General features: G+C 42.1%; 1 protein-coding gene across 2 annotated transcripts in view; it reads left to right on the forward strand.

The window, feature by feature from the left end:
- Nucleotides 1–21,785, forward strand: part of DCX (doublecortin) — a 151,608-nt gene that overhangs the window by 39,115 nt on the left and 90,708 nt on the right. For both annotated transcript variants that reach the window (XM_040323872.1, XM_040323873.1), the window contains exon 3: nucleotides 2,428–2,768. In XM_040323872.1, coding sequence (XP_040179806.1) covers nucleotides 2,428–2,768 — 341 coding nt within the window. The remainder of the gene's footprint in view (nucleotides 1–2,427; nucleotides 2,769–21,785) is intronic.

The following is a 21,785-nucleotide window of genomic DNA, read 5'->3' on the forward strand; positions in this document are numbered from 1 at the left end:
CTCCTCGCTGCGACCAGTTGTCCTCCCTGGAGACTCTCAGAAGTGTTCTCTCCCACTGTCCTCTCTCTTGCTCTCTCATGTGCCTCTGTCTCCAGGATCTCTTCGCTTCCTCCTGGATGCACCCAAGCCCCGACCAAAGGTCACCCCCCCCCCCCCCCCCCCAGACTGGACAGCCTCCACACTCTCTCCAGCTCTTCCACCGACAACCCCCCCCCCATTTTTGCTGACCCCAGGTATTTAGGGAGTCCTGCCAATCCAAGTTGGGGATTGGTCAAGGCTCCTCAAGATACCCCAGGCAGCTCCACCACTTCTCCCTCCTCTCCTTCCAGCACTTTCTAGAAGGAAGAGGGAGACGACAGTGATGCTACCTGTCAGTCACCCAGCCCTGCCCTGAGCCACTCCCAGCCCAGAATGAAAACAAACAGGCCTATCCAACAGCTAGGCCTGCCTAAATTTTCTTACTCTCAAAAATATCCTCACTTTAGCACCTACCTAGCCCAGGAACATGGGAGATAAAGTATACCTAACATAGCTAGGGTATTGGACTTTCCTAAAAAGGAGTAGTACTCCTCTTTTGGGGGGTCGTGAGAAATGGCCCTTACCAAACAGGATATTGCACCAAACTTCTAGGTAAATAAGAGAACCATAACTTTTGCTAAGTGGAAGAGTGGGATTGGTAATATAGTTGGCAGTGCCTCCTCCCAGCACAGGTCCTCAGTGAACAGAGGGGATTCCCATCCTGGGAAATTACCCAGTAATCTAATCAAAGTAATTGGGAGTAGAGGAACTAGCACAACCAGCGTATAACATTAACTACAAGCATATATATGCACATCAGTATAGTCAAAATACAAACTTTATATAAGAAGATATTACAAAACAGTACATACATTCAATGTACAAACAGATATTATCAGCAAAGGGCTTGATAGGAGTCCTGGTGGAATTGTGCACATATACCTAGTTATATATATTTATTTAATAGAGATAAGTCCAGATGAATGTTGCAGCAAAGTCCCATTGCCGAGGTCCCTGAGGATGATGCGGCATATGCCTTTGTGTCTGAAGACAAGATCTGCGATGATGAGGATATCCTTCAGCCATTATTTAACCGATCTTGAATGCAGCCCTAGTTATCTGTCTGTCTCTTCTAATCTAGTCTTAGTAGCGCCGACAAGACATGTGGCTGAGAACTTTCATCCACTTCATCTTTCCAGGATCTTTCCCCAACAACCCCCCAAGTCAAGAAGTGACATGCATAATTTTTCATTACAGTGTGATACTGGCAGCGAACCATAGAGGGCAGTGGATCCCTACAGAGGGATAGGGTGGTTACATGACTGAAATATCCAAGAAGGGTCAGTAGTAGTGTCTATGACATGCAGAGGTCTAGAACGTAAAACTAAGGGTGAGGTAGTGGCTTCTGAGATAATAATACTGTTAACTTTATGTTGCATTTATCCCTTTTCATGTTAGTTAATGGTGGTTATGGGTAACCTACCGGTATTTTGCTTTGTTTTTTCCAATATTTGCATTTCTATGATTCTTCACTTGTTATACACACTCTGTGTAAAATGTACAGTACATCATTGTTTTCTTTACAATCTTAGTTATCTGTATCTATGACTTGTTATGTGATGATGTTATAAAACACTGAAAAAAGTATACCTAAAGGCAAAAAATGTTTTATTTTTAGACAGAAAGTGGCTCCGGAACAGACATGATTGAAAATCTAAAATTTTGAGCTGCCACCGGAACAACAACAGGGTGGAGATTTTTAAATTGGGATAGTTGTTCAGGTGCTAATTGTCTGAGGCTGTGTTCCCACCTAATACCGGTGCGGCTCCCAGCAGGGGTCCTGTGCATCCCTGTTCACCATTTCAGGTCCGATTTCATCCCAAATTTTTGGCTGAATTTGGACCTGAAACGGACCAAAAGACGCACAGAGCTCCTGTACAAATTTGCACCAGAGCCACAGTGGAGATATGTAAACCAGCTTCATAGAGAGCAGGTCAAAATCTCCTGCTATTGCAAATTGGAGGTGGGGAACCCGCGTCCAATTTGTAATGGTGTGAACCCAGCCTAAGAGAGTGAACCCAGCCTAAGAGAGAATATCCCTCATGTTAGGAGATATCTTTTTGCTTCCTGTGGTGTCTACTGCACAAAAAGTGAAGGGAAATTCTTGAACAAGACATATCAAAAAAACCTGACAGAGGTTGTATCTATTCCCTACTATATGCAAAATGAAAAATATATATATTTTATAAATACACTTTAGTTTTACATCAACATGAAAAAATATATGTTACTAGGTCTACTTCTAATTCTAGTAAGATAGACACAAAATCCCCTGTACAACTGCCCATGAGAGTGTCAAAAGCAAAGTTTATCTATTTAAATATGTTTGGTACATGTCATGTCTTGTAGGTGAAAGCTATGTTTGTTCATCCGACAACTTTTTCAAGAGACTGGAATACACTAAGAATGTCAATCCAAACTGGTCTGTGAATGTGAAGACATCCTCAGCTCAGAAGTCCCCACAATCACTTGGCAGCAGCAATAATGCCCAGTCCAGGGAGAGCAAGGACTTTGTCCGACCCAAGCTGGTAACTATCATTCGGAGTGGAGTAAAACCAAGGAAGGCTGTACGTGTACTCCTTAATAAAAAGACGGCCCATTCATTCGAGCAAGTACTCACTGATATCACTGATGCCATTAAGTTGGAGACAGGAGTGGTGAAGAAGCTCTACACCTTGGATGGAAAACAGGTAAGCTCATATTTGGATAATAAACATAATGGTCTATAAGAACTACAAGTAAAAATTAAATCGAAACTCCATGTAAAGAGTACATGGTTTATATAAAATGTTCTCTTTTTTTGCCTAAGGGTTTGTAATTTACACAAATATTCTACACTTGACAGCTTGAGTAAGAAACTCTGCTGCTTACTGATGTGGCTTTTCTGTTTCTTGGATCACCTCCTTACTAACCGGACTGAGATGAAGATCCTGGTTCTTTGTCAGGTTGGAAAAGGAGAGGTGATAAAGGATGCTGATTTGCTGAACCAGGAAATAAGAACGTTAGCTGTCGTTATACAGTCATAGAAATATGTGTAAATCACAAGTCTCAGACAAGGCTGTAAAGAATTGAAAACCCCTTTGGCATGTAATAGTGAGTACACCCTTCACATTTGTAAATATTTTATTATATCTTTTCATGTGACAACACTGAAGAAATTACACTTTGCTACAATGTGAAGTAGTGAGTTTACAGCTTGTATAACTATTATAGTATATTATAGTATAATAGTATTTGCTGATTACTCAACACACATCCATTAATGTCTAAACCGCTGGCAACAAAAGTGAGTACACCCCTAAGTGAAAATTTCCAAATTGGGCCCAATTAGCCATTTTCCCTCCCTGGTGTCGTGTGAATCGTTACTGTTACAAGGTCACAGATGTGAATGGGGAGCAGGTGTGTTAAATTTGGTGTCATCGCTCTCACTGTCTCATACTGGTCACTGGAAGTTCAACATGGCACTTCATGGCAAAGAAATCTCTGAGGATCTGAAAAAAAAGAATTGTTGCTCTACATAAAGATGGCGTAGACCAGTGATGGTGAACCTTGGCACCCCAGATGTTTTGGAACTACATTTCCCATGATGCTCAACTACACTGCAGAGTGCATGAGCATCATGGGAAATGTAGTTCCAAAACATCTGGGGTGCCAAGGTTTGCCATCACTGGCCTAGACTATAAGAAGATTGCAAAAACCCTGAAACTGAGCTGCAGCACGGTGGCCAAGACCATACAGTGATTTAACAGGACAGGTTCCACTCAGAACAGGCCTCACCATGTTCGATCAAAGAAGTTGAGTGCACGTGCTCAGCGTCATATCCAGAGGTTGTCTTTGGGAAGTAGACATTTGAGTGCTGCCAGCATTGCTGCAGAGGTTGAAGGGATGGGGGGTCAGCCTGTCAGTGCTCAGACCATATGCTGTACATTGCATTAAATTGGTCTGCATGGCTGTCATCCCAGACGATGATGCACAAGATAGCCTGCAAACAGTTTGCTTAAGACAAACAGACTAAGAACATGGACTATTGGAACCATGTCCCGTGGTCTGATGAGACCAAGATAAAATTATTTTGTTCAGATGGTGTCAAGCGTCAAGTGTGGTGGCAACCAGATGAGGAGTACAAAGACAAGTGTGTCTGCCTACAGTCAAGCATGATGGTGGGAGTGTCATGGTCTGGGGCTGCATGAGTTCTGCCAACACTGGGGAGCTACAGTTCATTGATGGAACCATGAATGCCAACATGTACTGTGACATTCTAAAGCAGAGCATGATCCCCTCCCTGTGTAGACTGGGCCTTAGGGTAGTATTCCAACATGATAACGACCCCAAACACACCTCCAAGACGACTACCGCCTTGCTGAAGAAGCTGAGGGTAAAGGTGATGGACTGGCCAAGCATGTCTCCAGACCTAAACCCTATTGAGCATCTGTGGGGAATCCTCAAATGGAAGGTGGAGGAGCACAAGGTCTCTAACATCCAACAGCTTCGGGATGTCGTCATGGAGGAGTGGAAGAGGACTCCAGTGGCAACCTGTGAAGCTCTGGTGAACTCCATGCCCAAGAGGGTTAAGGCAGTGCTTGAAAATAATGGTGGCCACACAAAATATTGACACTTTGTACCCAATTTGGACATTTTCACTTAGGGGTGTATTCACCTTTGTTGCCAGCAGCTTAGACATTTAATGGAGTTATTTTGAGGGGACAGCAGATTTACACTGTTATACAAGCTGTACACTCACAACTTTACATTGTAGCAAAGTGTCATTTCTTCAGTGTTGTCACATGAAAAAATATAATAAAATATTTACAAAAATGTGAGGGGTGTACTAACTTTTGTGAGATACTGTATAAGTACCTAAATTGTGAATTTGTAGCTTTTTGTCTGGCATATTGCTTAAAGTGGTAGTAAAGCCTACCTACGTTTTCTTGTACCTACAGGTAAGCCTTATTTTAGTCTTACCTGTAGGTACAGTAAGTATCTCCTAAAGGTGCATCATTTAGGAGATATTTACTATAGTAGCAGCCAGTGACGTCACCAGCACATACGCACTGCGCAGGAGTGATGTCATCGCAACTTGGCCAGTCAGTGCCAAAGCCTGCAAACCTTGAAGGAAGACCAAGTGAAGATGTAAGCCCTGTCAGCGGTAACAGCGCACCAATGGAGGGCTTCGTTCTAAGGTAAGTCTTTCATTATGTGCTAGAATGCCATGCATACTTTCACATTATGCTATTATTTTGCAGGGGACATTTATTTTACATTTTTTTGGGTACTTTACTACCGCTTTAAAGAAGAGCATTTTCCTTTATAACAAAGGATTCTTAAACGCACCCCTTTGGTGCAGAGGGTGTCATCTTTTGTTTAATAACCGTCCAATAAATTGTGCCGTTTTATATTTATGATTAATGGGTCTGTAAATGTTACCATCAAAATGAAGAGTCTTCTTAGAGTTGTGCTGAACAGAAGAATATGTAGTTGCACTAAGCTGTTTGTGACTTGCGTTTGTGAAAGATTTTTGAAACAATTGGCATGTAGTGTTGAATTTTGATTTGGATTTTTTTCATCCACAGTCAGTGTAAATGTATTAGAAAGACTTCCCAACATTGATCTCAGACAGCCCTTAGACTGACCTCAAATGCAAGCTATTTGTTGCTGAATGTGACATTTGAATTGCTTGTTACTTTGCTCATATATACTCAGCCTTAACACTAGGTTCACACTGCTGCAATATGGTTTTGATCCGACTTTCAGTGTGATTACGTAGTGCAAATTGGATGCAACTTTGATGCAACTTGGATGTCATTTGCTTATTCTATGGGGCCAAAATCGAACTGGAATCGCACCAAGTATTACATGAACCCTTTGCAAAATCATGCTGTGACTCAAGTCACATCTGAAATTGAAGCCTGCCATATAAAAGCCAAATCCACTCCCTACCCTCTGCAGCCAGGTCTTTGACTCCCTTTTACCTAAGCAATCTACTTTATTGGAAAACTATGATAAGTAGTGGGTAGTGAAGTGAGTATCTATGCATAATTTTTTTTTATAATTGTGGTAATTGTATCTAGAGTCCACACTTTGCCCAGATTTGTATGATTTTAGATTTCACAGACCAAAGATGGATCAAAGCTTAAGCATATCTAAACCCAAGAACATACATTTAATATATCACAGTTTACCAGTCCTTAAATGTGGTATATGAATTCCTTTTTTTTTTCTTCCACCCGATGATCCTGCAAGTAACACACTTCTTGTCCTAGACTAACAAGGCTCACTGAGCTATTATATTTAAAGAGGAGCAGCATTGTCACCACAGGAGAGGACTATAAAATATTTTTCCATCTCCTCCATAACATAGGGGGAAGTGTTCTGTACTCCACAGAGAGAGAGCAGTTCTGATATACCTGCACCATAGGCACAAGAGTACTGTACAAGAACTTGAAAGCTCACTGAATTTATTTCAGGATCAACGGGTATTGTTACAGGTACCTTTAAGCAGAGTTCCACCCAACAGTGGAACTTCCACTTTATGTACTCCTCGTCCCCTTACATGCCACATTTGGCATGTCATTTTTTGAGGGGGGGGGAGTGGGGGCTTCGTTAGGAGTGGGACATCCTGGCCCACTTCCTCCTTCCGCCTACGGGCCGTCTAGGCAACTCCTCCTCTCCACCTAGGAGGCCCCTCCCTCTAGGCGATCTCCTGGGACACGTGACAGGTCCCAGAAGATCGCCTGTCCACTCCGATAACGCAGCGTGACTCAGTGCGTGCCCGGCCGTGAAGCCAAAAGCTGTCACGGCCGGATGCCCAGAGTGGCAATGGAGGCACCAGCGGAGAGGAGGGGGAGAGTGCGACGCTCCAGGCGGCCGCATCGCTGAACCGTGGAACAGGTAAGTGTCTGTTTATTAAAAGTCAGCAGCTACACTTTTTGTGGCTGCTGACTTTTAATAAACATAAAAAAAATGGAACTCCACTTTAACTTTCAGTGATGTTTTAAGCATGCCAAAAGGGAGCATATATGTTTAAAGTTAGGGTTTACATAAGTTTTTTGCTATATATGTTATTGGTTGAAGATGGGTAAACTGATACTGTAACTCACTAATTGACACTTTTTGTATATGTAAAATAGTTTGTGTCTACGTTAGAAATTTCATGGACATTTCTTTGGTTTATACTGGTTTATGGCCCGGTTATTGGTTGGGGTCTTACCACGCCTGTGCGCATGGAGTTATACTTTGCACGGAGAATGCTCATCAATGCATGGGACCAGGTGAGGACTGCAGTCATGTATAAAGTCAAACATTAAGGCACTTCCGCAATGTAGAGCTCAGCCACACTGTGCGTAGTGTTGAAGTGCAGAGTTCCTCTGACAGGTGCTTTGTCCCACAGATTCTCAATTGGATTTAGGTCTGGACTTTGACTGGGCCATTCTAACACATGCAAATGCTTTGATCTAAACCATTCCGATGTAACTCTGGCTGTATGTTTAGGGTCGTTGTCCTGCTTTACGGTGAATCTCCACTAGGTTTTCTTCTAAGATTGCCCTGAATTTGACTCCATCCATCTTCCCATCAACTCTGACCAGCTTCCCTGTCCCTGCTAAAGAAAAGCATCCCCACAACATGATGGTGTGTTCAGGGTGATGTGCAGTGCTTAGTTTTCCCGCCACACATAGCCTTTTGCTTTTAGGCCAAAAAGTTAAATTTTGGTCTCATCTGACCAGAGCACCTTCTTCCATGTTTGCTGTGTCCCCTACATGGCTTCTTGCAAACTGCAAATGGGACTTCCTATGTCTTTCTTTCAACAATGGCTTTCTACTTGCCACTCTTTTATAAAGGCCAGATTTGTGGAGTACATGACTAATAGTTGTCCCGTGGACAGATTCTCCCACCTGAGCTATGGATCTCTGCAACTCCTCCATAGTTACCATGGGCCTCTTGGCTACTTCCCTGACTAATGCTCTCCTTGCCCGGCCTGTCAGTTTAATTGGACAGCCATGTCTTGGTAGGTTTGCAGTTGTGCCATACTCTTTCAATTTTCAAGTGATGGATTGAACAGTGCTCCATGAGATGTTCAAAGCTTGGGATATTTTTTTATAACCTAATCCTGCTTTAAACTTCTCCACAACTTTATCCCTGACCTGTCTGGTGTGTTCCTTGTCCTTCATGATGCTCTTTGTTCACTAAGGTTCTCTAACAAACCTCTGAGGGCTTTCTAGAAAAGCCATATTTATACTGAGATAAAATCAGTGCTTTAACTGGGCCGGAACGCGGCGGTACTCAGTACCGCCACTTCCAAAAATGGCCCTGGAGAGTACCAGCACCTCTCCGTGCGCCCAGTACGTGGGTTTACAGTACCGGAACGCAGCCGGTGTGCTTGTCGAGTTGCGTGCCGGTAATGTGTGTCAGACAGGCAGCTCAGTCACAATAGAAACTGTATGCCGCCCCGCCGGAGCCGACTCACTGCTGCCGAGTGCGCTCCTGGCTCCCTTTCCTCTGTCCTGTCACTCCTGTCCTGTGCGTTTCCTCGACCCCCCCCCCCCCATGGAGGAGAGTTGGTTCATTCCCCGGCGTGCGCCGCCGCCGCGTGACGTCACGCCGGAGGCGAGGTGAGAGGTGAGAGGAGGACTCGCGCAGGGAGCTGTGTCGGCGGCAAGGAAAGAAGCCCAAGTCACGAGGAGCCTCAGCTCAGCCTGCGTCTACAGTTCCTAGTGCTGCTACTGTCTGGATCCTGGACTCAGGACTGCAACAGAAGAAAGTAAGAAAATAATTGACTGTATTGGAGGGAGGGGGGGTTGGACTGAGGTGACCATCAGTTTTTTAATAAAAAATGGCAGAAAAAAATATTTTTGAGTTATTTTGAGCTTGCCTTCTCTAACTAAAAAAAACCCCCATTAATTGCAGCCTCACTGTGCCCATCAAACGCAGCCACTGTGCCCATCAAACGCAGCCACTGTGCCCATCAAACGCAGCCACTGTGCCCATCAAACGCAGCCACTGTGCCATCAATTGTCGCCACTGTGCCCATCTAATGCAGCCACTGTGCCCATCTAATGCAGCCACTGTGCCCATCAAATGCAGCCACTGTGCCCATCACACGCAGCCAAGGGTATTTTCATGTTCAGTATTGGGGGGGGGGAGAGCACCGGCGCCTAATAGAGTACCGGCACCTCTTTTGGCCCACTTAAAGCACTGGATAAAATTACACACAGGTGGACTGTATTTACTAATTAGATGACTTCTGAAGGCAATTGGTTCCACTAGATTTTAGTTAGGGGTATCAGAGTAAAGGTGGCTGAATACAAATGCATGCCACACTATTCAGATTTTTTTTTTGTAAAAAAATAAATAAAACAGATGCTTTCCATCCAATCTGACTGAGCTTGAGTTATTTTGTGAGGAAGAATGGGCAAAATAGTCACTCTCTAGATGTGCAAAGCGTGTAGAGATATACCCAAAAAGAGACTTGCAGCTGTAATTGCAGCGAAAGGTGGTTCTACAAAGTATTGACTCAGGGGGGCTGAATACAAATGCACGCCACACTTTTCACATATTTAGTTGTAAAAATATTTGAAACCCAATTATCATTTTCCTTTCAATTCACAATTATGTGCCACTTTGTGTTGGTCTATCACATAAAATCCCAATAAAATACATTTATGCCGCATACACACGATCGGTTAAACTGATAATAATGGTCTAATGGACTGTTTTCATCGGTCAAAACCGATCGTGTGTGGGCGCCATCGGTTATTTAACCATCGGTTAAAAAAAAGCCAACTTGTTTTAAATTTAACCGATGGATTCCTAACCGATAGAAAAAAAACAATCGTTAGTAGGCATGACCATCGGTTAAAAATCCACGCATGCTCAGAATCAAGTCGACGCATGCTTGGAAGCATTGAACTTCGTTTTTTTCAGCACGTCGCTGTGTTTTACGTCACCGCGTTCTGACACGATCATTTTTTTAACTGATGGTGTGTAGGCGCCACGGACCATCAGTCAGCTTCATCGGTTAACCGATGAAAGCGGTCCATCGGTCCGTTCTCATCAGATGGACTGATTGTGTGTACGCGGCATCACACTTTTGGTTGTAACACGACAAAATGTGAGATATTTCAAGGGGTATGCATACTTTTTCAAGGCACTGTAATGTTGTGGTACCCGCTGTTATATTAGTTGTATGTTTAACAAAGCTGCACTCCCTTCACTTAATGGTGACATCGGTTTCTGTCTTCTGGCAGACACAGCGTAGTAAGCTAGCAGACAAAAGGGTCATTTGTGTTTAGTGGGGTCACAGGAATGACCTCATAAATCCAGGTAAACCTGAAGACTTTTCATTTTTATGCCCTCATGCTCCATCACCTCCTAATAAATGTGTAGCCAACCATTAAAAATAAAGATTTAGTGTAAATTACAAAATAAAAGGCTACATTCGTTTAAAGATGATCATGCCATCAAATGATGGTATAAATTAAATATTTTTACTTGTCCTAGTGCTGCCAGATTAAGAATGAAAGAAGCCCAGGACTACTGAGCACAGTACTTTGAAAGTATTCCTCAGTGCTGAAGGCACATAGGTAAAGCGACTATATACTGTATTCTTGGATTTGTATAAGGGGTTACATTGCTTGCCTTTTAAAATGTTGTACTTCATCCAGGCACCTGCCTTGCCTCTCTCTAACTAGGGGCTTCAAACGTGTTATTGTAATTTGTAATATTAATTATTTTATGTTTAGTCATTGCGCAACACAGGTTTCTGTTTTTCCTAATAGTATCAGAGGGATCACAATGTGAATAAGGCATCTAATATAAGATACAAATTTAAAGGAATTTTACATTCAAAACAACAATGTATTGTTGCATGAATCCAATCCAATAAAAGGCAAATAGACTATTCTGATGCCTCGTACACGCGACAGGAAAACTGCCATGAGAGCTTTTGGACGGGAATCCCGGCCATGTGCATGCTCTATTGCAGTTTTCCCGACAGGAAAACCGCCGGGAATCCCGGCGGGGAAAAAAGCAAACATCTTTTTTCCCCAGCGGGATTCCCGGCGGTTTTTAAGCCGGCAGTTTCCCTATGGGGAAAACCTGCGGTGGAGCATACACATGGCCAGGTTTCCTGAATAAAGCTCTCATGGCAGTTTTCCTGTAGGGAAACCCGGCCGTGTGTATGGGGAAAAAGCTACCGAGCAGGTTCTCGGTTTTTCCCTCAGTTTTCCCAGTGGACTTTTTACCGTCGGGAAAATCGATCGTGTGTACAAGTCATAAGGGAATTTTCACTTTCCAAGGAATTGTGGTAAAATGTACTTTGCAAAGAGTACCCAATCATCTACAAGAGAAAAAAGTTCAGTATGTTTTCTTACACACAAGCTTCACCTCTTTCACTTGCACGGGAGCAGCCTACTTGTCTTAAAGTAGAAGTCAACCCTAAAACTAAAATCCCTGCATCCACAGACATCAACGCTCTAACACTAACCTATCTAGCCCTGTGCAGAAAAGGTATGTATACTAATTTTTTCTTTACAGGGCTAGATAGGTTAGTGTTAGAATGTGCATGTCTGTAGATGCAGGGATTTTAGTTTTAGGGTTGACTTTCCCTTTAAGTAAATCAACCTTTATTATATAGTGTTGTTTAAAATGTAATATGAATGATCGACAATAGGTGCTATGTATAGAGGAAAGTGTGCTTTATATGAGATATGCTTTGTTCTTTTGTTAATTTCAAATTTTAAATGTCTGAGTTAGTAAATAAATATTGTACTGCTTTAGTGGGCATTAAAAACTACATGTAGACATACAAATAGTATGCTGTCATGCTGATAATAGTATTCATAGTGTATAATCATCCCTACTGAAATTCTGTCTGGTGAAACAAAATAGTGGGTTTAGTTTTTCGTAACAATGTGTCACCTTTTTTGTCTGTGTGTTTACTGTTGAACATTTTCATGCTGTCAAATCTACCTATTGGATTATGCAGTGGGGCTGATTTACTAAATCACATATGCATATGCCATTACATATATCCTTTAATTACTACAGAAGCAATTTTTTTATTATTATTATTAAGGCCTTTTTCACACTAGTGTGATGTTAGTCACACAGAATTGAATGACAATGGATTACATTGTTTTCATTGGTGCTCATTGATATCAATGCAATATTTTTGAAAAAGGGTCCGGTGCTAATTTGGTGTGGTTGCAGTGCTATTTTGGCCCCATCAACTTCAATGAAAATACAGTAAAACCTTGGTTTGTGAGCATAATTTGTTCCAGAAACATGCTTGTAATCCAAAGCACTTGTATATCAAAGCATTTTTTTACAGGGTATAAAAGAGAAGTGTAGCAATAAGTTGCTAAATGTTGTACTTTCATTAAATATAACCATATTGCTACACTTAGAGGCTCCTCTCTTCTTTTTTATACTCAGTTGTGACATGACGCTACTCCTATATCAAGACATCCTTTGTATATTAATGCAAAATTTATTAAAACATTTTGCTTGTTTTGCAAAACGCTCTCAAACCAAGATACTCTTAAACCAAGGTTTTACTGTATACCAAAAATGCATGTTAAAAGCATGTATATGCGTTTTTGGTGTGTTTTTGCCAGTGTTTTGTTTTGGTTGTTAGGAACTGATATCCTGTCAACCACTGACTCACCCCTGCTGTCAGCAGGGTATAATAAATAACCCAGACAGAAAAATTGAAAAAGGAAAAAAAACAGTATCAGGGTCTCTCCAAAATCCATACCAGGTCCTTTGGGTTTAGTATAGATTTCGGGGGGCCCACATGGGGAAGGATAGTACCTAGTTCCCATGTTGATAAGGAAAGGGGCTTCTTCCCCCCACAACCCTGGCCTGGGGGGTTGTCAGGCTCTGCTGGTGGATGACTTAGAGAAAACTTGAAGCCCCCTTCAACAATAAGGGGGACCCCAGACACAGACCCCCCCCATGTGAATGAGTAAAGGGTACATGGTACCCCTAGCATCCAAAAAATGGCAAATTAAAAACACAAACACATTTTTTTAAATGTCCTGTATTAAAAAAATAAAAAAAATGTCCCATGTTGCATATCCATAATCAATTGCATCATCCAGCAATGAATATCCATGTCAATCACAATAAACGATAGCTGCCAGCGCAAAAATTACGCCATAAAGGGACAGGGTCAACAATGACGTCATTGATCATATATGGACATGTCTATATAAGGTCTGGTATGGATTTTAAGGGGGTGAGCCTCATGCCAAATTGTTATGAATCTCTTTTCTTCCAAAAATGATTACAGTACAGTACTAAGGTAGTAGGCTTCTATCCCAGAATCCCTTACTGCTTTTTACAGAAGCCTAAGTCCAAATATCAAGGATCCTTGTACTCAGAGGGTCTACTGTGGCGAGATGCTAAATGGTATTTCTTATTGCAACACTGAGCCTGACCACGTTAGTAAAATAGCAAACTGTTCCTTTCTGAACTCGACATTGCCTACTGTACTGTCTGCATTAGCATTTGATAAGAAATATACAATGTACTGTATAAAGATGACCTGGTGGGGATTTCATTTTTTAACAAAGCTATAATTTCAATTAATAGTGCAATGGTTATGTTGAATATGTAGGACACCAAAATGACCAATCAGATTTCAGTTTTTGCAATCAAATGGGAATTAACATCAAATCGGATTGGCTAGTGTGGGTTACACTATCTTGTACACTATTAATATATTTGCATTAAATAATCATATATAGTTAATCAGACAGTATATCAAGACACGTTCAATTATTACTTCTGCAAAAATAATTCCGTATAAGAGGTTCAGGAGATAAACTGTTATTTTAATACTTTTTTTGCATATTTAAAGTATGAAATTTCTAGGACACCTCAAAGTGTAAAGGTCTTTTTGGCAAGTGTGGAAAATGTGAAAACCAACATAAAGTCACTGCATGCTGAAATCCTTAAAACCATTTTAAGAGATTAATATGAGAAACCTTTCTTTAGAAAAAGCTGAGTTAACGAAACACCAAGAATAATCTTTATATTAAGTCCAGCTGACAGTGCTTACACATATCTTCATCCTTATCAATAGCGGCAGACTCAAGGATTACATGTAAATGAGACACCGAAAAGACTTTCATCACTTCTTTAAATGGCATCTGAGTAATGTTTTCAATGAGTTCAAGACATAAAATTAAGTTCTACATGTACCATAAACTGTGCAGGGTAAAACATGAAGTAATATCAGCTCTTTTTGCAAGTCCTAAAATAGTGAGTTTTGAGTAAATGTTTTCATTGTCTATTTAAGGCTCCACACACACTAGCTTAAAAAATGCTGAATAAAAAAACACCAGTAATAGGTAAAAGGAAAAAAAACCCCTCTAAAAACGCTATTAATAGCTGCTGGAAAAACGTTGCAAGAAAAAAAACTCTGCTCCTAGACGCTGAAGCTCAAAAAACAAATGGTGGTTATGCTGATCAAGCAAACCCTGTGGTCAATTTGCAGATGAGGATCCATAAGCACAGATCCTGAGCAGGACCCAGAAGATTGCAGCTATCACTATAGTCAGGGCCGGAACTGCCGCTAGGCGAACTATAGCTGCCTAGGGAGCACTGCCACCTAGGGTGCAGCCACAGCTGCTGATTTCCATACTCTCCTCCAGCTTTCTAACACTCCGCTGGCTTCCCCACACAGGGTTCCATTTGCAAAGGGGTATCTTACCACATCCAAGTAACTGTCATGGTTGTTAAGGAGCGATAGGCCTTAACAACCGATGAGTCATTAGCTGTCAGTTCCCTACTGACAGTTGAATATAAAGAGAAGAATTGCTGGCATTAAAAAAAATCACCGAAAAAAAAACACGCCTCGCCCAATCCATACTAGGCCCCTCCCATGTTGAGGGCATGTGGCCTGATTTGGTTTTGGCGTGGAGTTCCCATCAAAATCCATACAAGACCTGAAGTGTCCATTGTGTTCTGTGATTTTAAACGCCTGCAATTCTTTTCTATACATTCAGCTGTCAGCAAGGAACCTCACTGGCCACTGATGGCTCATTGGTTGTTAAAGACGGGGTGGACCCCTGCTCCTTTACAACCATGTTATTTTACTTTAAAGATTTTTTTTTACGTTTTTTTTGTACAAGTAGCTGGTCTTGCCTAGGGTGCAAAATAGTCTCGCACTGGCCCTGACTATAGTAGCTCTGACTACTACAGGCATTTTCAGATTCCCCAGTGACCAGTCAGATCTGAGATATGCATGCTTACATTGTGCCAAACTGGACCAATGTAAGTATGCAATACAGATAATTCCTGGAAGTCAGCTTTAAAATCCTGCTGTTTGTTTACATTAGAAGTCTGGCAGGCTACCACGATTCTAGTGCAATGGAAAAAGGAAAAACAATCCGTGCTTCTGTTGTAAAAATGATTTTTTTCCACAATGCCTATAGCCACATGGTAGACATGTTAAACATGTTATACTGTATATTACATATACTGTATACAGGGGGTCCCCAACTTACGAACGCCAGCCTTACGAACAACTCCCACTTACGAACGGGACGTATCTGCCGTTCTGTGCATTTTGTCACAAAATGATTCAACTTCAATTTTAATCACTTTGTTTTTTTACTGCACATTCAAACCTGATTGGTGGCTATCAGTTAACATTTCTCTTCTGGCAATATAATATGCTGTATTGAATATTTAGTTACAATATATGATATTTTTTTTTGCTGTACCCATGTCGTGTTTGCCCCTACAACAGGGGCTGCTAGTTCAGATAGAACTGATTTGACATAATGAAACATAAATATATGAGCCAGCAAGATAGTCTTAACACATTTGGCTTTGTTACAAAGCTGGTCTGAGCTGTGAGAAAAAGAGGCATAGAGCTATTTTTGTTTAATTTATATTGAGCTGACATTTCTCCCAGAAAGCCTTAGGCTCTATTCACATTAATGTGGTGTGGGAACTGCATGCTTCTTGCATTAGAGTGATACAATGGTATTCATTCTCAATGCCTTTCCGACAGAGGCGTGCTGCACAGTGGTACAGCACACGACGTGCTAATGTGCATTGCAGTCTGGTGCGCTGTCAAGAAGGGTGCAAGCTTGATTTTGTGGGCCAATGAATGGTCTGCCTAATGCAGCACAGATAGACATGTGAAAAACCTTGCACACTTTAACACACCTCACATCAATGGTTAGGTGTTAACCTAGACTAACAGAGAACATTAAACCAGTAGAAGTCTTCAGGCTATGCAGATAGTGTCCTTGATAGTACTGGAGCCCAGCGCCTCAGCATTATGGTCACAAGTGATAACTGCCTTGCTCATTAAATAATATACAGTGGAACCTAAGCGGAAACTAAGTAACACGGTTAACAAGCTTTTTGAATAACGAGCAAATATTTTTTTTAAATCCTGACTTGGTTTGTGGGTGTGCAATTACGCATTTGGCCAGAGGTGCGGGGGCGCCGGTGACACTTGGAGTGGTTTGGAGCCGTTCCAAGCCGTTGGAAATACTTGGAATCACTCAGAAATACTCGGAAATACTCAGTTCCTGAGTGTTTCTGAACCTTTCCGAGGGTTTCTGAGATCAGCCGAGCTGTTCCCGAGTATTTCTGAGGCTCTCCGGCACCCCCCCTATCTCTGGCAACATTCGGTATTGCATGCCATAGAAGTCAATGCGGAAACAAATTTTCTTAGTTTTAATTGACTTCTGTGGGGAAACTTGCTTTGATATGCGAGTGCTTTGGATTACAAGCATTCTCCTGGAACGGATTATGCTTGTAATCCAAGGTTCCACTGTAGTATTAAAGTCTATGGTTTGCAGCAGCTACAAATACCTGAAACAAAAAAATAAATCATTATTCATGAGGCCAACCATGCATGGCTTGATATAGGCAAGCAATGCAACCAGTTTAAGATGGGACAACTAGGCTGTGCAATAATAATGAGCACATGTGGCAACATGCTTGAAAAACTAGTTGACTAATTTAGTTATTTAGTTATTGTTAAGTTTTCCCCAGAGATAACAATGGAAAGGCTATTTTACTGCACTGAGGAATCATATGAATGTTGCTGTCGTAAAAAAAGACAGTGCAGATCCTGGTGGTTCTTTGGTGGTTTGCAATAAGCACTTGCAGATTTCTCATCACCTTTTGCTGGAAATCTTCCTCTGTATGGGCATTTTAAAAGATGTCAGTAAAGAACCGTAGGCAGCCCAATCTGTAACAGATTTGACAAAATACTGGATTGTGATGATCTCCCTTCAAATAACCCTTTGTAGATAAAAGACACGGGAAACAATCATGTCTTTCATCTCACTCTAGTGCTATCAGACTACAGGATGGAAGGATTGGTACATACTCTGAAGCCTCGTACACACGACCGAGGAACTCGACGGGTGAAACACATCGTTTTGCTCGTCGAGTTCCTTGTTAGGCTGTCAAGGAACTCGACAAGCCAATTCTCTCCATTCCCGTCAAGGAAATAGAGAACATGCTCTATTTTTGGCTCGTCGAGTTTCTCAACAGTTTCCTCTACGAAAATGTACACACGACCGGTTTCCTCTGCAAAAAAATATCTCCCAGCAAGTTTCTTGCTGTTTTTTGCAGAGAAACTCGGTCATGTGTAAGAGGCTTGATTGTCAGACCAGCTTCAAAATAAACCTGTCTGCAGTGATAATGACACTGTTACTCATTTTGTTTTGAGGGCCAAATGTCGTAGTGAAGGAAAAGCATTACATTCTTTCAGCATAAAAGCACCTTCTATGTCAACGTGATGAATTATACCTATTAAAAAACAGATTAGTAGTCCTAAATTCTGCTATTATGCAGGACACATATACACATAAGCCTTAGGAAACTATCCAATACAGTACCACCACTATATTTCCCTTACTTGTAAGAATACATTATTAAATACACAATCACATCAAGCAGTACAGACACATACATTTACAAAGTCACGATGACTGCTAGATGCTAAAAATTCTATTATATAAAAATATAATCCATAAGAATCTATCTATTGATTTCAAGGCTAAGTTTAGATGTGCAGTTGGGGGGGGGGGGGGGCAGAAAAATGTAATGGCTGAGTTGTGTTTTTAGCATCACCAATGCCCCCCTTAAGCTGCAATGGCAGCAGGTGGGGTGTTTATATGCTGATGTCAGGGCTGCTGATAGAAATTGCCGGGCCCCATACACACTACCCGACAAGGCCCCCCCCCCCCCAAGAAAATATTAAAGCTATATTTCGCTAAAAATACATAAAAATCCTTATGAGCAGAGACAAATACAACATAACTCACAGAATCCCTGCTAAATCTAAAAGATAAAACCAAGTTAATAAATAAAAATGAAGATGAGATGAAAAAAAATATACAGGCTGGGCTGTTGGAGTTCCGGCACCAGAGAGACAATGGAGAGGGAGGGAGAGAAACAAAGTTACAGAGGTAACAAACTCAAGAGCAGAGCTAACCCAGTGCTGAGAGGGAGGGAGCCCAGAACAGGGAGGGGGATTAGACAGGGACGAGTGTCTTTTTCTCAGCAGATAAAAGCTGGCAGCAGGGAGACGGGGAGAGTCCAGCTTTTAGAGAGAAAGAGTTCTGAAATTGTTGTCCATCACTAATCCTCCTCCTTGTGTGGGCCCCCCTGTATGCTCGGGCCCCCTACAAGAGGACTGGTACCCCCCCCCCCCTATCAGCGGCCCTGGCTGATGTCATGTTTCTTTTGCTCCTGCAGCAAAAACTATCCAACATATTGCGATCAATGGACACCAAACCCGCCAAACACAACATGTTTAAGCATGTGGGGAAGTGCTACAAACGCCCTCAACTGTCAGCAAGAATGGGGTTAAAACAGGTGGTGAAAAAGCATCACATCAATGCATGTCTAAATTCAGCCTAAAGACATTGAAGTGTTGATTAGAGGTGTAGCAACCAGTATGGGTCCCTAACTATTTTAGCCTGCTACAAAAGTGGGGCCGCTATCCAGCTGTATGAGGGGTTTAGGGAACTGAAGTCCACCACAAAAGTAAAGCAAGGTAGATATTTTGAAGGAAACTGTGAAGGTAGAAAAAGAGGAGCTGCTATTGCTGACTTGTATTTAAAGTGTATCCAGTGTTTTGGATAGAGTAGGAACAGATTAGAACACCTGTCAGGTTTTATTGCCACTGGAGAGATTCACTCACTTCCTATCTGATAAAAAGGTGTCCCCAGGACAGGAAGTGAGGGGAAATCACTCTGAGGCCTCGTACACACGACCGAGGAACTCGTCGGAAAAGACACATCATTTTCCTCGACGAGTTCCTTGTTAGGCTTGTCGAGGAACTTGCTTTGCGTACACACTGTCAAGACAAAATCTCCTCGTTCTCAAACGCGGTGACGTACAACACATACAATGGCAGGGGAAGTTCGATTCCACTGGCACAACCCTTAGGGCTGCTTTTGCTAATCTCATGTTACTGCGTGTTAAGTAAAAGTTTGGTAAGAGACGATTTGCACTTTTCAGTCTGTTACAGCGTGAAAAATGTGTTATCTCCATTACAAATGCTACTTTTACTCCCGTCTCATACTTTATTCTGAGCATGCAAGGGTTTCTTAGCATACACACGCTCGAGTTTCTCGTCGAAAACCAGCCCGACGAGGAACACAACAAGGAAATTGAGACTCCCCTCGAGGAAAAAGAGAACTTGTTCTCTTTTTTCCTCATCGAGTTCCCCAACGGTTTCCTCGATGAAAAACGTACACATGACCGGTTTCCTCTGCAAAAAAGCTCTCCCACCAAGTTTCTTGATGGATTCTGTCGAGTTTCTCGGTCGTGTGTACGAGGCCTCACAGCAACACGGGCAGAAGTATTTTTTTGGGGGGGAGGTAAGTAGTCTATTTCCCTGCTGCAGATTTTCCTTTACCGCTTTTCCTTTAAAAGGTTGTCCCTAAAACACTACATTTAATGCAAAATAAAAAACAAACTCTAAGTATAGATACACCAAAAAGTGCAAGATTAAAAGCTTTTATTGTGATCCTTGCTTTACTACTACTAGTAAGTCACAGACTTTAAATAAGAAGGTGGCTTAATCCAGGTCAGATTCACTAGGCAGTAAATAAAGATTTAGACCCCTTTCACACATAAATAGCACCTAAATACCGCCTGAAAGACTCCTGCCCTGCAGTCTCAGTGTGAAAGCCCGAGTACTTTCACACTGAGGCGATGCGCTGGTGGGACCGCTCCAAAAGTCCTGCTAACAGCATCTTTGGAGCGGTGAGAGGAGCTGTGTGTTTACTGCTCCTCCACCGCTCCTTCCCAATGGAACACCGCGGCTATACCACCAGCAATACCCTCTGCAGAGGCGCATTGCGGGCGGTATTAACCCTTTTTTGGCCAATAACAGGGGTTAAAACTGCACCGCTAGTGGCCGAATACCGCAGCAATTCTGCAGCAATTCCAATGGTATAGCGCCGCTAAAAAAAGCGGCGCTATACCGCCACCGCACTTCCAGCCCCAGTGTGAAAGGGGCCTAAGAAAAAATCAGGATAGTAACCCTGAGAACCTGTGTCCTGCCGAGAATTGTCCCCCGGCGGATAATGCCCACTCTGTACTGCGCAGGCGCAACGGACCTCCAAAAATCGCAGGAAATGAACACAGCTGTCAGTCACATGAGCACGATATTGTGCCGCGCGCTCCCGATGCTCGCTCCACTCTGCAAGGATCGGGCGTAATACTATTATATCGTGTACGGGGCAGATGGCTACAGCAAGGATGTATTATTAGGGTGGTTTTATCAAGAAACTACACGAGATAATAGAAATACACCCGCCCCTTGCTGTAGCAATCTGCCCCTTACACGATATATTATACAGGGAGTGCAGAATTATTAGGCAAGTTGTATTTTTGAGGATTAATTTTATTATTGAACAACAACCATGTACTCAATGAACCCAAAAAACTAATTAATATCAAAGCTGAATATTTTTGGAAGTAGTTTTTAGTTTGTTTTTAGTTTTAGCTATTTTAGGGGGCTATCTGTGTGTGCAGGTGACTATTACTGTGCATAATTATTAGGCAACTTAACAAAAAAAATATATATATACCCATTTCAATTATTTATTTTTACCAGTGAAACCAATATAACATCTCAACATTCACAAATATACATTTCTGACATTCAAAAACAAAACAAAAACAAATCAGTGACCAATATAGCCACCTTTCTTTGCAAGGACACTCAAAAGCCTGACATCCATGGATTCTGTCAGTGTTTTGATCTGTTCACCATCAACATTGCGTGCAGCAGCAACCACAGTCTCCCAGACACTGTTCAGAGAGGTGTACTGTTTTCCCTCCTTGTAAATCTCACATTTGATGATGGACCACAGGTTCTCAATGGGGTTCAGATCAGGTGAACAAGGAGGCCATGTCATTAGTTTTTCTTCTTTTATACCCTTTATTGCCAGCCACGCTGTGGAGTACTTGGACGCGTGTGATGGAGCATTGTCCTGCATGAAAATCATGTTTTTCTTGAAGGATGCAAACTTCTTCCTGTACCACTGCTTGAAGAAGGTGTCTTCCAGAAACTGGCAGTAGGACTGGGAGTTGAGCTTGACTCCATCCTCAACCCGAAAAGGCCCCACAAGCTCATCTTTGATGATACCAGCCCAAACCAGTACTCCACCTCCACCTTGCTGGCGTCTGAGTCGGACTGGAGCTCTCTGCCC

The sequence above is a fragment of the Rana temporaria genome, chromosome 9 (genome assembly GCF_905171775.1).
Source record: "Rana temporaria chromosome 9, aRanTem1.1, whole genome shotgun sequence".
NCBI lineage: Eukaryota > Metazoa > Chordata > Amphibia > Anura > Ranidae > Rana > Rana temporaria.